The sequence below is a fragment of the Orbicella faveolata genome, unplaced genomic scaffold (genome assembly GCF_042242905.1).
Source record: "Orbicella faveolata isolate gen_17 unplaced genomic scaffold, um_ofav_v1 contig_25, whole genome shotgun sequence".
Lineage (NCBI taxonomy): Eukaryota > Metazoa > Cnidaria > Anthozoa > Scleractinia > Merulinidae > Orbicella > Orbicella faveolata.
This window is the reverse complement of record NW_028301553.1, coordinates 24996486-25017659: the sequence shown is the minus strand read 5'-3', so window position 1 is coordinate 25017659 and position 21174 is coordinate 24996486. Positions and strand designations below refer to the sequence as shown.

General features: G+C 38.6%; 2 protein-coding genes across 2 annotated transcripts in view; both read left to right on the top strand.

Moving 5' to 3' along the window:
- Positions 1–3009: 3009 nt before the first annotated feature.
- LOC149109631 (melanocyte-stimulating hormone receptor-like) lies at positions 3010–4960 on the top strand. Its single transcript, XM_089294481.1, has one exon. It carries the CDS (start codon positions 3364–3366, stop codon positions 4303–4305), a length of 942 nt encoding a protein of 313 aa, XP_089150607.1. The 5' UTR covers positions 3010–3363; the 3' UTR covers positions 4306–4960.
- A 783-nt stretch (positions 4961–5743) lies between these two features.
- LOC110068296 (conserved oligomeric Golgi complex subunit 6-like) overlaps positions 5744–21174 on the top strand; it is a 17166-nt gene continuing 1735 nt past the window's right edge. The window contains exons 1-19 of the mRNA XM_020775679.2: positions 5744–5876; positions 5960–6103; positions 6774–6845; positions 7643–7701; positions 8755–8866; positions 10660–10742; positions 11757–11827; positions 12396–12489; positions 13072–13148; positions 13365–13416; positions 13960–14048; positions 15455–15519; positions 16033–16124; positions 17410–17524; positions 18014–18145; positions 18530–18697; positions 19214–19321; positions 19970–20023; positions 20667–20746. Of these exons, the coding sequence (XP_020631338.1) occupies positions 5790–5876; positions 5960–6103; positions 6774–6845; positions 7643–7701; positions 8755–8866; positions 10660–10742; positions 11757–11827; positions 12396–12489; positions 13072–13148; positions 13365–13416; positions 13960–14048; positions 15455–15519; positions 16033–16124; positions 17410–17524; positions 18014–18145; positions 18530–18697; positions 19214–19321; positions 19970–20023; positions 20667–20746 (1754 nt within the window). The 5' untranslated portion in view covers positions 5744–5789. The remainder of the gene's footprint in view (positions 5877–5959; positions 6104–6773; positions 6846–7642; positions 7702–8754; positions 8867–10659; positions 10743–11756; positions 11828–12395; positions 12490–13071; positions 13149–13364; positions 13417–13959; positions 14049–15454; positions 15520–16032; positions 16125–17409; positions 17525–18013; positions 18146–18529; positions 18698–19213; positions 19322–19969; positions 20024–20666; positions 20747–21174) is intronic.

Below are 21174 nucleotides of genomic sequence, written 5' to 3'. Positions count from 1 at the left end.
GCGGAATGACTGAACAGCCACGGTCTGTTTCTGCTACTTTTTTGGGGGGTTGCAAGTCACGTCATACATAAAATCACAACCGGCTACTTTAAGGTAAATCTCTATCATCTCCATCTTTGCACGCGAGCCTTTCACGATCTTAAATTTCTGGGGTGCAGTGTAGTTACATCGTAGCTTTCAGTGCAAGAATTGTTTAGTCTGACAGTTTCACTCAGCACAGAAAATTAAAAACGTTTACAGACCAGTTGGTTGAATTCTGATGCTTAGATTTTCTAGCTTTTCTCGAGTTGAATTGAATTTATGAAAGGCTGCCAAATGTAATTTCATTTGCTGAAGTCGTGTCACATTTTCAATTGATTTCCAAGGTAACACCTGCCGCGTTGGAACATAGTTTTCCTTCGCAAATTTTCGTCAGATAATTCTGAATTGTTTATCAGTTAATCAATACACAGTTTTCACAACAACGATTCTCAAGGACCCATGTTTAAAATCACACTGTGCCTCTCAGTTTTTTTTGTAAAGGGAAATTAAATATTCATAAAAAATCCTTTGTAAGCAAACTGTAGAGGATATCGAGGTTTGGGCCAATGAAACACACCGAAATAATTACAGTTTTGTTTGATTTTTTAAATTCGGTGCGCTGATGTAAACACCGTCTGTAATTCACCCGACCGAAACTGAAGCGAGACCTTGTTAAAACCGAGCAAATAATTACAAGGAGAAATCATTTTGCATGGCGTGCCTGAAAATATACCATAAAATCTGTGCTAGAGCAAGAACTTTTTTTCTTTTTTTAATGAGGCATACAGTGTTTTTGTTTACACTTAACAGCATGTTGCCAAGTTCATCATTTAAAACAAACTAGGAAGTCACCCCCCAGAATTTTTTCAACGAAAAAGTGCAATAAACTTTTAGGCTTAAGCACAAGATTATAGAGGTATTTATCTTGATAATCTCTTGGTTTTAAGTTCCTAGAAATCGTTAAATTTACCAAATACACGGAAAGATTACGATTTTAATGGTCATTGTTACAAACATTACGTAATAATGTGAAACAGTAACCGTATTATTGTCGCCGTTATGAATTAAAATTGAAGGGAGTTTAAGGAAAACACGAGCCGTAGACAAGTTTTCTCTTAAATTTTAAGCCTTCTTAAACGAAGTAGATTTATATGTTTTACAAGGAAAAAATACTACCTTGTTTGGCTGGGGTATCATAAAAAAGGTTTCTAATAAGTAAAAGTAGAGAATAGAAGTTTGTTCTTAATGTTATGATAAAATGTAATATATATTATTCAGAGAAATTTGCTATAATTCGCGGGGAAACATGCTGTTTTGCGCAGAGTGGTATTCACGATTTGAAGTATAATGATAGTTTTTTTTTTTATCAACAGCTCTAGATTGACATTGCCACTCAGCAAAAACACAGCTACAGATTGATCACGCCTATTGTAAAACTCTACCAACATACTACATAAACAGCAAGTGTTAGTGTTTAATTAAACTCGATGGGAATTATTTCTCGGTTGTCGGGCGACACAGCTAACGCCAAATCGTGAACTAAAGATTGGATGACCAACCGTCTTTTCAGGTAAAAACCACAAACCTTAGATGTTGAATATCAATGTTTTTTATATCGACCGATACAAGTGTAAGAAAAGAAAACTGATGCCAAAGATGAATTGCCGGAGTTTGACTTTGAAATGAAACCATTGTGTTTCAGTATTCCTGCGGAGAGCAGTTTACCCACAGTACACACACACACAAAACTTTGACCATTACTGGAAAGAATGAGTCGCGTCAAAATCATCTACTGATTTTTCAATCGACCTTACAGCTGTAGATGGGAATTGAAACAAAACGCAAAATTTTCCACCCAGAAACAAAACAGCAACAATAATGACAAGGTAATATGTAAAACTGATGTACTTTTGTTTGAAGGGTCATCAATACAAACCTTTTCTTGGTGACTATATCTGTAGAGATTACCTTTGCCCAAAACCACAAACGGACGTAATTTTGATGAGTACCTCATCGGTTGTAGCCTCGCTTATTTAGAGACCTGATTCTGCGTTTTATTATGTCTTTTTTTGATCGTGGTCAATGTCACCATAAACAATAGTTCTTTGTATTAATCGCTTTAATTTCCTGCATAATGCAGGAAATACGAATTTCGTGGTCGCTAGCAATAATTTCTTTTGTTTTAAACTCTTTCGGCCTAAGAGTTTGCGTTAATTTAAGTTGAGTTAGAAGCGCTTACTGTGAGAATCAGAAAAGCAATAATAACATCATTGCTTTAACTCTATTTTGACATGTCGTTCAACTGTGTAGTCCACCAATCATATTCAAGATTAAACTACAGGTAGAACTTAAAATTCGTTTAGAAGTAGGAATAATGGCAATCAAAGATTAGAGCAAATCAGGGGCGGATCTAGAGGGAGGGTGCAGGGGTTGCGCCCCCCCCCTCCCCGAGAGATGAAGCCCTCTTTTTCGTATTCACTGTTAAAATCTGTTTACCTCACTAGTCACTGAGTTGCACCATTCCTTAGTGGTGGACCCCTCCTATGAAAAATCCTGGATCCACCCATGCAGATCGTTCACGCGTATACTTCCCATACTTTTGGTGGCGTTCGATAGAAAACTAAGTTTGATCGAATTACAGATAACGATCTGCAAGTGAAAGTTGAACTAGCGATAAATAGATTACAGTCCGCGATACCGACCTGAAAAAGTGTTTACGAACTTTTACTGGACAAATATTTTCCTGGAATGGTTTTTTTTAAACTTTTTTCGAAACTCAAACTTCAATTTCAGATCGCCAACACTTGCAATAGGTATTTCTTGAGATTTTACCATTTGGTTTGTTTAAATTGCTCCAATTTATGCCTCTGCCAATTCCAAGCCGGTTCATGCCCCCCCCCCCCCCGGGCATTTGACATTTTGTTTTCAGAAGGTGGCAAACGCCCCACAGTGGGACAGCTGGCGCATACAAAATCAACATGGTGAGGCTGTGAGAAAAGTGCAAATGCCACACCCATGGGATGGCATCAAATTTTATGTTATAACGATATTGTTGTGTACTCGTGAGCGCAAATACAACGTGAAAAAAAGCATCGTTTATCTTCCTATAACAAAAAGGTACTTTCTTATCATCAGGACAGGTATCAAGACCGCATGCCCACAGCTGAAGAAGTAGACCAGATTAATGAAATCCTGTCCAACTTTGAACTTAAGAAAAAAGACTTGTGGTCCCTGGTCCCCGGCAGAGGTTTCCATTCTCTTCTGGGACCAATAATCACTAAGAAAACACGAGACTACGCTGAGTTGTCAGGAAAACACTGAATCTGATTCTTGAAAGGAAAAATGGCGGACCTAACTGTAGATAGCAATCACACCACAACTCAAGCATTGTTTTGTACCAATGGATTATTCGGAGTACAGCTACACATTTTTCTTTCAGTGTTGAACATTTGTTTTTGCTTCACTGCATTTCTGTGGAATGTCGTTATCCTCATTGCACTGAACAAAGAGTGTTCATTTCATCCGCCATCGAAACTACTGTTTCGTTGCCTTGCGAGCAGCGACCTTTGCGTTGGCTTCATTCTAGAACCTCTCTACACCGCATATTTGACGTCTCCTCGACTCTCCACCATTTGTCCTTATGCTTCAAGACTAACAAGTATCACCAGCGGATTTTTTTGTGGAGTTTCTTTGACAACACTGACTACTATCAGCTTGGATAGACTTCTTGCTCTGCAGCTGGGACTAAGGTACAGGCAGATCGTCACACTCAAACGAGCTCGGTTCTTTGTGGTTTTTCTCTGGCTTTCCAATGGCATCACAGCAATGATGTTCAATTTCAGTTACTTTATTACCGTGGGGATTATGTGCATTGTTCTGTTTTTGTGTTTAATAACCTCGACCTTCTCATACACGAAAATCTACATCACACTTCGCCAACATCAATCGCAAGTAGAAGACAATATTCAACGTCAAGGGAAATTCAACGGCGGAGGACGTCCCGTCAATATTGCACGATACAGAAAGACAGTGTCTGCAGCCCTTTGGCTGCAAATGACACTAGTGGCGTGCTATCTTCCATTTTGTGTTGTCGCAGCCTTGTATGCCATCACTGGATTACGTTCGCCGTCACGTGACTTCGCGTGGGAGGTAACGTTGTCCCTGGTTATGTTGAACTCATCTCTAAACCCGATTCTGTACTTCTGGAAGATCAGAGAGATGAGAAAAGCAGTAAAAGATACACTCAGACAGTTTTGTTGTTTGCAGGTGACTAGGTGGGTTTAAAGGAGCTACGTAACGGCTTGCGCATCTTGTTCCTTTATGCTGCTTAGTTCCTTGCCCCCCAGTGGGGGATAGGGCCGGGTTCCTTTATGGTTTACTATTATCTCTTTGGGGTTTTCTATAGTAGTAGTTAGCTACTATTTTCAGGTTTCCTTCAATTTAAAGCTAATTTTGTACGTGGGTAAAATAATTCAAAATAACGTGACTGAGCTCCTTTAACAATAATACGGTTTAATACGTTCAGCCACGGGCGAATCCAGGATTTATCAAGGGAGATGGCTAGTACCTTTGAGATTTTAAAATTAATGGGACATGGCCCTAAAATGTTGCAATATGAGAACTGAAGCCTGATTGAAAACTGCCACACCAGAAGTAACAGCAATGCCGCAAGGTAGATAAAACAAGTTTTGAAATGTTGTATGATCTCATATCAGTGTGCAAGAGTACATATTGAGTGTTTGTCATTATTTCTGCCATGATAAACACAGCACAATCGTTTTTAATTTTGTTTTAACAGATCACGGTTGACCTCAAAATGTGGTAAGAACATAAGAGTGGCACACAATCCGTTAAGCGAGTGTTTCATTGATTCTTTTTTATCACATTTGAAGTCTTCTGTGATCTATTACTGAACAGACGCACGGCAACGTGAAATCTATCTAGGTATTTTTTTTTTACAATAAAGAATAAAAAAAATATGCAATGACGTCATTTTTGCGTCTGTCCTTCAATAGCTCATAAGTAAGTATCAATCAAATGCAACAATAATTCTACGGATTATATAAACAATGGCAGTTTGCTGTCAAACGAGCAAACACTCGCTAACTACGAAGTTCCGATAGAATTAAAGGACCACCCCACACAGGCATTTGAAATAAACTGATATGAACTTTCCTTCCACTTCATTGTTTTCAGCATGAAATCCTGACGAGTGAATGACTGATCCAGCACTGAGTTTCTGTTAGTAACGCTGATCCCATCATTTTAAGATCTTGTTATTCGTACGCTATCCTCAAGAGTATTTAATTCCCCCAAACTAATCCAATAAGAAAAACTCTTTCGGGCGGGGAGTGAGCATACTTTACAGTGGGAGGCAACGCGAAATTAAATGTTGTGAACTGAGATGATCTAAAATTCACGAGTGCGGTTTGTCTCGCAATTTTGTTGCTCTGTTACCAGTCATTTTACACAAAACATATCTCAGCATATAAAATCATCGCTAGGCAACGCATAAAAGATCGTTTCAGCGTGTTCGTAATCAACGACGAAAACTTTTACTTGATCACTGACTTTGCGCAAGGTTTGAGTGCGCAAAAATTTTGAGGGATTGAATAGTCAATTATTTTCAATTTTAGCCCAACACAATAGACCTCAGCACGAGGCTTTCGCAAATAACTGCAGCCCCAGAGCCTAGTACCCAGGATTATGTGGGTGTTCTAAGAAGACCCTGGGACGAGTTGAGTTGAGCCACGTAGAATATTTCCAAGATGGCGGAAGGGAGCGAATCCCAACCAAATAACCCGTTATCGAGGAAATTAAACAAGATCTTAGAAACCAGACTGGACAATGACAAGGTAACAGCATTTTAACACCTAGATGTGTTTCCTGTGGAGCGAAAAGTTGCGATAATGTGGAATAATCTGATGTTATTTGGTAGGAAATGGTGGAAGCCCTGAAGGCCTTGTCGACGTTTTTCGTCGACAACAGTTTGCGCTCCAGGAGAAATTTACGCGGAGACATTGAAAAAAGAAGCTTAGCTATTAACGAAAGCTTTGAGAGCGCATTCAGGGAGGTCAAAGAGGTGAGCTGGTGGAAGTTGATAATGTTATTGAAAGTTTTTGTTAATGGTTTGTTGGCATACAAAGTTAAGCTTATTTTTTGTAGAACGTTTTGTGCTAAGGTTTTTGAAAAATATTCCCTTGATATAGCTTACCTGGGGATTCAAACTTATGTAGCTGGGTTTCACTTGATCTATCACAGTTACGTTGTATAGGAAAACAAAAACAGCAGATCTTACCAAACCAGCCACATATGATATGCCTTCTTGATAAATACTGGTACGAAACATCGTACGACTATAAAATGGCACAATGACATACATGTATACTTACGGCTTTGGCCTACGACTGGGGCTACGACCATTTCTATGTCTTAGTTAATAATCTGCTAAGGATCACGACACAGTATTGTGCTCCCTCGAATGGTTGATGGAACCCTCCTGTATCACTCAGGTTCTCTGTGTGCCATCAAGGAAGCACAAGGACATTGTCATGGTCTTAATGAGACTATAGAGACATTGAAATAGAAGTTATATTCCTTAAAAAAATTTCACCGCTCTTATTGAAACTTGTTCACAAAATCTCCAGTACTCTTCTGGCATGGTACCAGGGAGGAGAATACTATGATATTTAGATGTACACATGTTCTGTTGTCAACTCTGAGTTGAAAGTTCTTAATTTTTAATATTGTAGCAACTTGATGCTGTGCATGCAGATATTGAACAAATGAGTAGATGTTGTACAGAAATGACGAGCCGTCTCAAGGTATGTACATGTACATGTATTGGACATTTATCGACTTGCCCTAGTCTAGTAGTAACTACCTGCTGATTAAATTTGGTTACATCTTTTATCTCTTGAAGTGTTGTGTTTTTGGAAAGAAGACTTCTAAATTACACATCACCTAATCAAGAAAAATGAAAATTGTAAATTAGAGTTATGCCCATTATTAAACTACCAATAATAGTATGTGTTTTTAATGAAGAAATTCAGATGCCTTTGAAGAGAATTTGTAAAACAAAACAAGGTGTTGATGCAGTCATGTGTGATCCTTGACACCATACTATGCACACAACTTAAGAGTAAAACTCATTTGAAGCCAATTTCTTGGAAAAATGAAAAGCTTTTAGTATTACATGTAACAAATAAAAAAGAGCTTGACCATCTTGTGTTCTGTTATAAAGCAAGCTAGGAAATGGGGAACAGTCAAGACGTAGGGATGAACCTCTGTTTCCTGTTTCACTCTACACTTCTTTCATGCTCTGGACACTTGGACTTTGGATACTTTATACCAAACAAACAAAAGTCAACCTTTTTTATTTTTTAGATAAATAGGTGCATCAGCTGCTACAGGAAACAAGTTTTTATCTTTACCAATTTGACATAATACTACGTTATAAATAAATATTTTCTGAGGCATACCTATGTATTTATCTCTCTGTTAAGAAAGTGCTGACTGCTTTGAATGTTAGGCTCCATGGAAAACCTACAACGAACCTCTAGTATGAAGATAATTTTCTCTGTATTATTTGTAATGGGCTGGTGGCTCTCATTTGTTTTAGTCTGCAAGAGATCAAACCTCAGATCTGATTAGCAAAACAACGAAACTTCAAGGTGAAAGGTAATTCCAGATAAAGTCATTAAAATATTATTTTTTCCCTGTGTTTTTGTATTGGACTCCAGATCAAGCAGTCCAGGATTGAGTCATAGCTTGGGTCACTACATTGCATTTTTGAGCAAGAATTAATCTCACAGTGTCTCTTTCCACTCCGAGTGAAAATACTCTAAGCTGCTTAAATTATGCTACAAGTATAAGCTCCAGTGCCTGTGAGGCACTTTGGTCCAATGTAGAGTTTACCTGTTACCTCTACATACATGCATTTAGCCACATTTTTTCATTCAAGTGGTTTGAAAGGCGGATGGAGTGAGCTGTTTTGATGGAAATTTCCTAGAATGAATAGATGGCCTTGAGAGTATTGTGCAGTGTACTTTAAATAAGTACAGTTGAACCACACTACATGTATATCGAAAAGCAGTTTTCTCAAATTTCCCACCACATGTATCTTGAACTCAAATCATTCTCCCTTATACTACTGTATGCTCTTTCAGTCATTTACTACTACATACAAGTACACACATGTACATGTTTCTTGAATCCTTTCTCGAGCTTTTTTTGTTTCCCTCTGGAGTTCAATTTACATTCATGTAACAGTATTGATTAAATGTGTAATTGCACTGATTGGACCCTGAAAAACAAAATGAGCACATTTCAAATCGCGTGGAACCTTCAACACTGAGTTGGCCTTACTGTGAAAATCCTATGTTAATGAAATTTGTGATTTACTTTCATGTTGATATGTGAAATTGAAAAAAAAAATCTTATTATATCCAGTTACACTAATGACACAACAGGGCTTGAAAAAAGGGGCATCTAGTCATCCAGGACAAGTAGATGTTCCTGCTGGGTGAGCAATTTTTCATTCTTACTTGCCTGAGGGGCAAGGGCCCAGCCAAGTCATCTACCAACTAAATAAGAAAAAAAGTAAAACAAGAATTGTCTGGGGCAAGCATATTTATAGAGCTGTTTGGCCAAAAGGCAAGCTAGAATTCAAGTTTTTTTTTTTTAGCCCTGCACAAGATAAAGCATTTTTTTCTCCCTTTCTTCTCTTATTAGCCAAAGGATACAGATGAAAGAAACAGTAGCAGATGCATTTATTTCAAGGTTTCAGTTAAAACCAGATGAGGTGCAAGCTCTTAAAGGGACCAGGAATGGTCCAATTTCAGAGGTAAATACTAAAGTTGAAATGTCTTCTCTTCCTATTTTTGCTTAGACTGACAATGTGTGGTTCCAGGAAATATCTTGTTATGGGCGAACTTACCCTTTTCATTGGAAGTTTTGATTCAATGCCCTGTGTACCCAACCCCTTATTATTTCATAATATTTCAATTTTTATTCCCAGTAACCATGAAACTTAACACTCCTGACTCTTTCATTTACCATGTAGTTTTGAATACTTAGTGAAAGTGTGAGAGATGAAGTCAATGGCTAAATTAATTCTGGAATTTCTTTTAACTAAAAGACTTCTTTTCATGGTCAACACTTCTCATGTACATTACTGTAAACAATATTAATGCCACAAGGAGGAGAGGCAATTTTGACAAACTATGATTCATGTATATATGAAACTTCCTTAAGTTGCCTCACATCCACGTTGGATTATAAATTATTGTAATGCAAATGAAAAAAGTTAGCCTTGAAAAGAGCTGTTAATGTTATACTGATGCAAGCCTGCAAATAATTTTTGTCTATAGGCAGGTCATTTGTCAGGACAAGGACCAGTTTTGACCTGACAGAAAGCCAGTCTGGTTGGACAAAAAATTGTTTGTCGTTAGAAATTAAAAAGAGACATTTGAGACATTTTGGTATTTTAGTGTAGACTCTTCGCCAAAATATTGGTTGTAAATTCGAAGAGCTTGTAAGTCAACTAAGTGTAAAATCGCTACTAGCACCAGTAAGGGGACCTTTACATTACTTCTGGTATTATTTTACCTGTTGAAAATTGACAAATTTACAAACGTTTATACCCCTAGTCACACAAGCGTTTCCAATGTAACAAGTTTCCCAAGGCGTCTAAGGAAAATGGGAAAAGCGATGAAACAATCTCCCGCATGGACATTCAGAGACTTGAAAATTGGCTGAAATGAATTCTTCGACTTTTTCTGAAAGCAAGTTTCCTCTGGATGTTTTTGGGGTCAATTGAATAAAAAATTTGCGTAACTAATTATTTAAAATGTGGAATTGGAGGTGGTCGTGACTGTAAATCGTGACTAATCTGTACATTCACACTTTTCACAAAAACATTTCTGTGGTACGGAAACTATATTTCAATCACACTGACAGACGTAAAAAAACTATAAGAGTTAAAAATTAAACTGATTTTTGATCATACGGACTAGAAAAACATTTGGTTACGTTTTAGAGGTTTTAAAGTTTTTGAAAGCGATTGCATTCAGATAAACGAAACGTGAGTATTTGGGCCGTGTATTCAATTTCCATACTATTATAATCGGGTCAAAGTATTACGACTGAAAATTAATTCCACAACACTTGGTAGCAACAAATGACGAGTAATTACATAAGACCTCAGTTTTTAGTAGTTTTTCAGATGAATGTAATTCAGACTAAATGGGGCTTCATGATCTTTCACAACGCCACCGCAAAATGCGTAAATTAACATGTAGGGATAGTGGTGCTGATGTGATGTGTTTACAATTCGACATAATTATAACATTTGAGACGACGCACTGCGCGTGATAAAATTCTTAGAATTGGAATAAAAACAAAACCAATAACAAAGCTTTTTTGCGTAGTATTGTGTGGCAGTATAACAAAATAACTTGTCCCATATTCGGCCACAAATTTCCAGTTAAAATATTTTTTTATTTTAGCAGAAATGCCCGGTCAGAGTGTCCAACCAGGCTAAGCTTTTACCTGTCAAAACCTCAAATTTGCCGGACAATTGTCTGATGACGGACTGTTATTTGCAGGCTTGGTGATGCTACTTTTGTTCTTTTGCAGACTTTTTTTGAAGCACTTGGAAGAGTTAAGGAAATTCACAATGACTGTAAACTTTTGTTGAGGACAAAACAACAGACTGCAGGGTAACTGTGCTTTTGATGGATATGTCCTCACGTTAATGATTAGGAATATCTGCTCTTCAATAATTATCCTTAAATGATCATTGACCTCTCATGGGTTTTATTATCAGTGCTTGCAGTCCATGAGAAGGGTAATTCATTGTGACTGTTGGTTAAACATATTTTTAGGGCATGAGCAATATAACTGGAAATAAAAAAGGCCACAAGGTTGCTTAATGCAAGCCCTATTGTCAACGTTCAAATTATTTTTCCAGAGTTTGTAGTCTATTACATCAGCTGTGCATCTTAAATAGAAATATTTGTATTTACTTCAAGTGTTTTTTGTCCCTTTTGGAGATCAGTAACTCCATTTCCTTCATTTTATTTTTAATGAGGTACCCCTGAGATGGAAATTAGCACTTGCTTGTGCAAATCTCAATCCTTTCTTGTGAAAAGAGATGACATTAATGTTGTAGAATTTTTGGTGCTGCAGCTCTTCAAGTCACTGCATGTAGCTTAGCACAAGTAGTCAGTCCTGTCAAAATTAGTTGCTAATCCAGATTTCCAAAGCTGGGAAAAGTTCTAAAGGCTGGTTTTCACTAGCAAGGGAGTTGTAGTTGGAGTCATAATCAGAAGCGTAGAGTGATACGATCTAGTGAAAATCAAACTGACAGAGTCGGAAGCAGAACACTGCATTTGCCTGTGACTCTGACGCTTACGATCCAGTGAAAACTAGATTGTCGGAATCTGAAGCAGAAGTGGAAGGATACACCAATCACATTGTTCGTTTCCGGGCCTTGTGATTGGTTGGTTCTTCTGTTTCTGCTTCCGACTCTGACAATGTCGCAAGAAATGGAAACGTTCTGATTCTTCTGACTCCGATTCTGTCGAGCTTATGACTCTGCTTACGACTCTGATTTTTGATTTTCACTAGGTTATGAGCGCTCTTATGACTCCAACTACGACTCCAACTCCAACTCTGACTCCGTTACCAGTGAAAACCAGCCTTAAGAGTTTAATGTTAAAATTTGTCTCTAGCTTGCAGATAATGGAAGCAATGGCTTTACACCTTGAGTCCAGCTATGAGAAGCTATACAGATGGAGTCAAGGTATGCAAAGCTATAGAATAATATGTATGCAAAGCTATAGAATAATACAGTAAAGGAAGCTAGTACCATAGTTCTCTGGTCTCACGTCTCTCAAGACAAGAATCTGGTGTCGATAGGTCTACAAGAGTCTCATCTGTCAAGAACTAGTGAAGCATATATTTTGGAATAGATTTCAACCAGTTAGCTTGCAAGAAAACAATCAATTTCTTGTGGAGTTCTCTGTAGTGAAGCTTCAAGGGCTGGCTCAAGAGGACTTGCTCCGCTAGACTAATTACTGTTGTTACAAGCTAAGCCAAAAACTTGAATGGAGGTAATGAAAAAACGAATGTCAAAGGCATAAGCGAAAAGTTGCATAACATTGCACTATCTTGTCAGTTGTCCCTCATTTACTAAAATAGTTACTTGACAGTCAAGGATGATGCACTCAAGTTTGTTGTTTGTACATGTTAACCAATCCTACAAATAAAAGCCTGCCATGACAAAGTTCCCTGAAGTTTCTTTTGATCTACAGTATGGTGCACTTAACCTAGACTAACATTTAAGAAACATTTCTTTTTGCTGGTTTTAGATGAATGTAGAAGTTTAACGGGTGATCTCCCTGATATTTCAAACATGCTTTGCAGAGCAATGGCTGCTCTACAGGATAGGCCTGTGCTATTCAAGTAAGTGGTGCAATATTTATGTAATTACATCATTCCATATACTTGATTCATCTTCTTGCAGTGTTATGTGCATTTTATGTTTTCTTTGAAGTATTGTTTACCTGCCAATAAAACTGGGACTTTTTGATTAACAAGTTATCCTTTCACAATATTTTATTTTATGTCAGAAATTCTGCTTTTAGACTAAACTGTATTTGGACCAAAGCCAGTGGCCCACAGAGGTGGAGCTTATCCTAGCGTGTTCTTGCATTTTGTATGACCTATTGGAAGACAGACACATACACGTAGATGATTTCATTAACACCATTTTTGTTTCTTAATTACATAAAACAGACAGATTCCATTTTGAAATAAATCATAGATGATGTCAAAATGTATTATAGAACACCAGTGACACACTCGGCTATCGCCTTGTGTGCCACTTTTTTGTTCTTACCACATTTTGACTTCATCTGTGATCTGTTACTGAACAGACGCACGGCAGCATGGAATCTGTCTGTTAACTATACATGAAACATCCGTATAAGAAGCAAATGAGCTGCATCCCTTCATCACTGATAGCTCTTACTTACTGCATTGTAGGTATACTTTAGATGAATATGGTACTGCGAGAAGAACTGCTGTTGTAAGATGCTATATTGATGCACTCACAAGAGGAGGTATGTATAGCCCCAGCAATTAATAGATGATCAGTCACTGGTATCTCTACAGTCTTGTCTATAAAATACCCAATGAGCAATTATGAGAATACAGGAAATGATCAGAAGCTGACGGGAAAATAATTGGTCTGAAATGATTAAAACTGAGGAATTGAATTGGATTTACAAGTATAGGTTAACACATTGATACTGTTTTTTTTTTTTTGTTTGCTTTAGGTCCTGGTGGTACTCCCAGACCAATTGAACTACATTCACACGATCCCGTTAGGTAAGAAAGGTTTTCAGTAGTACTTACATACTCTGATTACATGGACATGCATTATCAAATGAATGAAACTATTGTCTGTCAATGCTTTATTCATATCCTTATATTGCTAATTTTGATCTCACCTTTACTACTAAGTTCTAAATTTTCAAGTCCTAGATGTGGATTTTAAAGAAAAGAAAGTGCAGCCTTGGAGCCGACTGGCTCATAGCTGCCGGAGCTTATCCCAGTTTCTGTAGGATGAAGCTTACTCCCCCTGGATGGGATGCTAGTCCACCACAGGTCACACCCCCACAATTTGTTAGGTTTCCCCGACAATTCGCCAGTATCCATTTACATGTATACTCCTGGGTGGAGAGAGGCACTGTAAGAGTTACACTGTAAGTGTCTTGCCCAAGAACACAACACAGTGTCCCCGGCAAGGGCTTGAACCTGGACCACTTGATCCGGAGACGAGTGCAATAACCATGAGTGCACTAACCATTAATTACATGTAGTTATTGATATTACTCTGTCAAGTCATAATGTTGCCTTTGTTCGTTTAAGGTATATTGGTGACATGTTGGCATGGCTTCACCAGGCAATAGCATCAGAGAAGGAGCTCCTTCATAGTCTGCTTAGAAATTCTTCATCATGTACGTCAAACACTTTGTTGTCTTTCTAAAGTCATTAATGTGATATAGAGAACCTTGATAGGTTTGAAACACATACAGTTGGATCCTGCTCATTGAAACTCGGTTATTTCAAATCCCGTTATTTCAAACTCAAAACCATTTTCCTTGGATTGGTCCTTTAGTCAGTTACTGTTGGTAGTATTTGAACTCCCACTACTTCAAACTATTTTTTGATTCCTCTGAGAGTTTGAAATAGCAAGGTTCAACTGTAACTCCATATTCAGTGTTATTGCTCTTTGTTTTATGGCATTTACCTGAAAGTCATCAGTGTTCACAGGCTAATATTAAACAATCAGTTGTCAAGAGATTTCAGTGCATAAATTTTGCTTACAGTTAAGTGCATCAGTTAAGCAGGTGAGATTTTGAAATGGTCGAGTTGATGCACCACAAAACAAACATTAAATTGATGTAAGGTGATTAGTTAGCAGAATAAACACACGTAATCATAGCTTGGAACAAGCGGGGTTCTGGGTGATAAACAAGTAAGTTAACTAGAAAATAATAATAATAATAATAATAATAATAGTAATAATAATAATAGTAATAATAATAGTAATAATAATAATAATTTATAATAATAATTTATAATAACAATAATAATCTCATTAGTGCAGGATAAAATCGAGATAGAAAAATATATTGCTGCCACATTGAATGGCGAAAGGGAATTTCAACAGAAGTGGAATTTCCTTCTCACCATTTAAGGCGTTTCCCTTAGTAATTTGTTGCGAGGTCTTTTTTTTTTTAGTTTGTTTGTTGGTTTTTTTTTTCTATAATTAAGTTATTACATTGTATTGTAACTCCTTAAGTAACGTAATGTGTAAGTCATAATAAGTAATTATTGCGTATTGTAAGTAAGGTAATGCCAAGTATTGTAAGTGACGTTTGCCAGACAGTAAAAGCATTATAAATAGTAATAATAATAATAATTATTATTATTATTATGATAATAACAATAATGTAGGGTATTGTAAGTAGGTTAGGTATTGTGTCGTGTTGTAAGTAGAGTAAAGCAATGTAAGTAATTATGTGTTTAGCAATAAAAAATAAATCAATAAATAATAATAATAATAATGATGATGATGATGATGATAATGATACAAAATAACACCATATGTCACCACCATCACTATGTTATATAGAAAACGTGCCACTAGTTGTGTGTAGGATTGTGCAGGTTGACATGAACCAGTCCAGGAAAGGCATTCAGCACCTTGCACATCAGCAATTAATGAAGTGTAAATGTGAACAATTCAAGACTTTTTCAATATTTCCCAACAAAATCAATCTTACACTTACACTTACACTTACACTCTTAGTCATTAAGTAAATCTTGATAACCTCATACCTTACATTTTATTTCGTAGCGGACCAACAGATACAACAAGAAATTCTTAGTCACATCACAGAAGGAGTGTGCAGGCCATTCAAGGTGAGATGAGATTGAAACCATTTGGCCTTGACAACCTTTAGAGAGGTTAAGAACTTGGTAAGATAAAATGTATGAGGAATCTATGGAGCAGATGCTGCCTAGTGTAGCCATTCCCAGAAGCAGAGTGAACCTCAAGTCAATTAAAATTGTGCATTGTTAAGTTAGTTGAGGATGCCTTTCCAGATGTGCTCCTAAAGGGGAAGCGATGGGAGATTGGTGGGTGAAGCAACGATGTGTCTTCTCTTGCTTAATAAATGGGGGGTGGACGTTTTTCAAACTTTTGATCTTTAGGCCCAATAAAAAGGGCCTTGGGTGGGGCACTGGTTCTTTATACCCTAAACAACATGCCCGGCACGATCCGATCCGAACCGTGGAAACGTCTTGTTTACACGAACTGTTTGATACTTTAAAGAGCTGTCTCAGCTTTTCATTACCTGCTCGATCCCTGTTGTGCCATTTTGGCTACAATTTTTGGCATACTCACTCAACCTTTTGTATCCACAAATACTGTAGGTACGAGTGGAGCAGGTCATTGTATCCGAGCCTGGTGCAGTGATGCTATTCAGCTTGGCAAATATTCTCAAGTTTTATGGCACAACGATAGGGTAAGGTCATTGACAGGATGTGTTAGGAAGACTTGACTTGATTGGCAGTCTTCTTAGAATTAAGTCATTTCAACGGGAGGTTGAAATTACTGGTCGAGTGGGTCGATAAGACAAACAAGGGGATAAACAACGCACATGATTAAGGTGGAGCGGCTCGCAAGCGACTTTCAACAATAGTACTGTTTTCTCACGTGTAAATACAGTTTTAAGGTATCAGGGCTGAGAAGGATGTTTCGTACCTTAACTCTAACTTATGTAATAATACATGAAAAAATTACTCGGTTCTGATTGGCTGAGAGCAGTGTAGTTTAAGTGCAACACCAGTGCAAGAAGTGTAAACACCAGTGCAAATTACACATCGCAATTCTAGATTGTGCTCGGCTGAAAGAAAATAGGAAATTTTCTAAGCCAATGATATCACATAAAATGATGACGAAAATTTAGTGCGGAAACTTCGAAAAAAGTATTCTCGAATGAGAAAAAATGGCTTCAAGAAAGATCTTCCGGCATTTCCTCCACGCGATCTTTTTTCATGTTTATACTATTCATAAGTAGTCATACGGTTTTTCTCGTTCAATTTTGAATTAATTTGCAATTAATTTGCACGAGTGAGTTTTTCAAAAAGCTGAAAGCGTATGATTACCTATACTAATTAGCGTATAATCGTGACAAATGAAAATGTACGGCAGTGCACAGTGTCTGTAAAGCGTACGCAGAAAAGTGCACGTTGTCCATATTAACCGGTGTTCATTAAGGCTTATGTGAGAGACAATATTTGAGCTTTTTAATTGGACACAAATCTGTTTGTAATATGCTTGTGTCCGTATTAAGCGAGTGTCATTAGTGCTAGGTTCCATTATATATCTTAGACATATTAGTCAAAGTGTGTACCTGCGAGGCCGCAGAGATGCCCTTTTCTTTCTGCTCAGGATCGCCTCTCACCGAGCAGAAAGAGGAGTGAATCTCCGTCTTGCAGGGTGTATAGTGTGTAATATTGCTTATACATGTAAATTTTACGAGTATTGCAGTATTTTGTGAGCCCGTACGGCGAGACCAAATTCAAATGGCGTGTAAAAAAGTACATTGATAATAAGCACAACGCTTTTCTTTCCCGAGTACTAAACGTTTAACTTTACCTTACATTGCGCACGTTCAGGGGAACCGAGAAGAAATCTACTATTCTGTGACCTGAAGTGCAAATACCGTCAGATATTTGTGCCCATATCGCACGTTATTTGTACTCTACGGAGTGCAGTTGGATTATAAATTTCTGTATTTTCCTCAGGAGCCTTATTGACGAGGACGCCCCTGTTACAGTCACGATTCTCGACATGAACGCACTGGCGCTCAAGATGTTCTTTAACAGTCTGAACTGCCATGCAAGCAAACTGTTAGAAAAGGTGAGAAAATGCGGGAAAACTTGCAACCGGCGCCCAGCGCGGGAAAACATGTGACCGGCGCCAAGCACGGGAAAACATGTAACCGGCGCCCAGCACGGGAAAACATATAACCGGCGCCAAGCACGGGAAAACATGTAACCGGCGCCAAGCGCGGGAAAACATGTCACCGGCGCCAAGCGCGGGAAAACATGTAACCGGCGCCCAGCGCGTGAAAACATGTAACTGGCGCCAAACACGAGAAGACATGTAACCGGCACTAAGGGCGGGGAAACACGTAAACAGCGCGAATTACTGGAAAACTTGTAACCGGCGCCAGCGTGGGAAAACATGTGACCGGCGCCAAGCGCGGGAAAATGATGTGACCGGCGCCAATCACGGGAAAACTTGTAAACGGCGCCAAGCACGGGAAAATTATGTAGGTTTAAATTACTGATTTTGGTTTGCTAATTTTATTATTATTATTATTATTTTTGTATGAAATGTATTTAGATTGAACTCCCTCCTCCTGATCTCAGTCCGACGGAATCGTTAAAAGAGACCATGAGTTTACTCAAAGACGTGCTAACTTCTCACGATGCATCTGTCATTCCACTTGATGCCAGACAAGCTGATTATTCACGTGTACGTTTTTATTTAGTGCAATACAATCCTTATGCAAAGGGGTCAGTTTATTTTCACAGGGTACATCTTTCCCGGTTGATTAGCTCCTTAATTCTAACTTGCGTAATTACACTCTAACTCTGAGAAAACGTGTTACTATTGGACGAAATAACTATTAAGTGTAACCCTCTTTAAATAAAGTTTGATTAACTGATTGAAGAAAGCATGTAACTGGCCGTGAGCGCGGTAAAACATGTCAGTTGTTCCGCCGGTGAAACGTGCAACCGCCTATAAGCGCGGGAAAACATGTGACTGCTAATACGTGATTGGGTTTGTTTTTATTATGCTTGAAATTCACTCTATCAGAGTACCTCTACCTCAATCTTGTACGTTGTTTGTCTGCAGATTATCTCTTGTCTTATCGACCCACTCCTCCAGATGTGCTCCATGTCAGCCAGCCACTTGAACGCGTCAGACATGGCTGCTTACATGATCAACTGCATTCATCAAATACAGAGTACTTTAGCAGTTTACGAATTTACGGATAAACACATCGAAATGCTGGCAGCACAGGTAAAAAAAATGGAGGACATTTGCTGAAATTTATGGCGGCGAGAAAGTTGCGCCATTGAAAGTTGTTACTAACGATTCTTAATTGGACAGTTGAGATTACTTCAAGGCAGGATTGTTTTCCATGGGTACGCTGTTTCTAAGCCTTTCATAGCCTTTATTCAGTTGTTTTCTCTGGTTGCAAGTTAGCAGGAAAGGTCGGGGGTTCCCCTAGAGTCGGGAAATACTTACGAATTGAGTATTAAGTTACGAAAAATATAGCTAACACCGCGATACTTCGCCGGACTTAATTTTCACGAAATTGGAGAATGTCTGAGACATTTCTTCCGTTACTACGGTAACTGACTTTCTCTTTTCGCGACATGAAACTCTTTTAAGTTGAAGAAAAACACAGAAATACGAACATTTGTTGCCGCGAAACTTTCATGGAATAAAATACGCAGCATACAACTAAGTTCTCTCCAAAAATACCTCATTTTATTTCGTGTTCTTTTTTTTTATTTCATTTTTTTCCTTCAGACGGAAGCACATCTGGATACGTTAATCAGCGAACAAGCGTCGTTTATTCTGGCTCGCTCTGGTGTCGGCAGTCTGTACACAGTGTATCAAGAGAATCGCGGACAGAAGGTGCGTACGGTCCCTACTCTGAAATCTCCCTTGGTTTTGCTTTTGTGTTCCGAATGTAACGACTGTTGTAACTTTCAGATTAAGCAGTCTTTTCCCTCCGAAGCTTTTATAGGGTCGCAAATTTCCCTGCGGGGAGAGAAGGGTCGTAACCTTCTATTAGTTTTAAACTTATACCAATTGTGGGTTGAACCATCGCAATAAAATAAATATGTTTCTGAGTAAAACGTCAAGAACGAGGTTGGGTCTCTACTTTCGGGGTGTCGTTACTTTCCCAACTTTACGGTTTAATAGTTTAAAACTTTGTGACTTTAACAACTTATTATTATATGGTTAGCTCCGTGAGCGGGCAAGATGAATCAAATCCTGCGCTGTGATTGCCTACTCGAGCGGGCAAGATGGAGCTATCGTGCCCGCTCGAGACCACCCGCCGTGTCCCGCAAGAAAAATTTCCCCGAAAGCCATATAATAAATCCTTTATTGACCAAGCTTGTTTGGTTGAGATGGCTGAATATTGGCCTCGTTCTTTTTTTGCGAGTTTATGGACCGAGACGGAGTCGAGGTCCATAAACTCGCAAAAAAAGAACTTGGCCAATATCCAGCCATCTTGACCTCAAACTTGGTCAATAACCCATATATATCGTCCCTCAGGTGGCGTTGTCGTCGCTCCACGGAATGGATTCACAAAGTGTTAAGGACGCGATGGTGAGTGAGGGATAGTTGTGCTCGCCTTTTTCGCTAGTGGAAGGGCAGGGGAGGTTGGATGTAGGGGGAAGGGTGGGGGAAGGGGCTCGGGGTTGATAGGCAGGTGGGGGAGAAATGAACCGTTTCCGTTCGTAATATCGTCTCTAATAGTTTTCTGATACCGCAGATTTCGATATCGGTGTCGCAAGCTAACGAGACGTGACTTAATGACCAGAACAGGAATGGAAATTTCTTTCGAAAACTTACGAAGATCTTCCAAAACAGGCACTTGTTTTGAACTGACGAGGGATCCGCCCTGTCCTTGTGAGTGGGCACTTCACGTTTTTGTACGCCAGTCGTTGACAAAACACAACTTTTTAACAAACCATAAGCGGACCCTTGTCCTGAGTGACACACGAGAGGTGTCACAGGGTCCGGTCCGCTTACTGGAGGTTCAGTGGTATAGTCCTAACTCATAAGTGTGCTGTGAACAAAAGGAGATAACAATCTAGGGTTTGAAAAGGGCTAGTTTGTAGTGGCACCCATTTTGATTTTCTCTCAGAGTCGCCATTTTGGATTCTCAAGGTTCACTTGACAGTTTACTCCAACCGTATATGTTTCAAGTTTTCTCATTATTAAACGTATCGTTTTCTTTTTATCACAGGCCAAATTTGACAAATACCTCTCCTCTCCAGACAGTCTCATCATGCCTCAGTGTAATCTCCTGAGAACGACGCGGTTACGGTAAGTTTTCAAATACTTTGCTTTTTTCCCCTATCACAACATCACCGGGCGCCATCTTGTTTAAGTGCGCGCCTTACGTTCTGTGGTTTGACTATGTATGTGTAATTCATGTAATTTATCGTCACTTCGGGATGGCTTCAGAACAAAGTAAGGCTATGGCTCCTTTTCGCTGGCCTCTACCATTATGCAAGATAGCATTTGTCAAAAAGAACTGTAAATATTCCACAGAAACCGCTGGACGAGCCTCTGTAGAGCCCGTCCAAATACGAGAGCCTTTTCAGGAGAGTGAAAGTCAAGGTTAATTTCACTGATTTGGAACAATACTCAAAGTAACTACCACTATGGTGCAGGATTATTTCTGGCACGCCCATCAGCCGGGAAAATGTTGCCATCTTACGTGGAATATTTTTCTCTGTTTTCGCAAACCG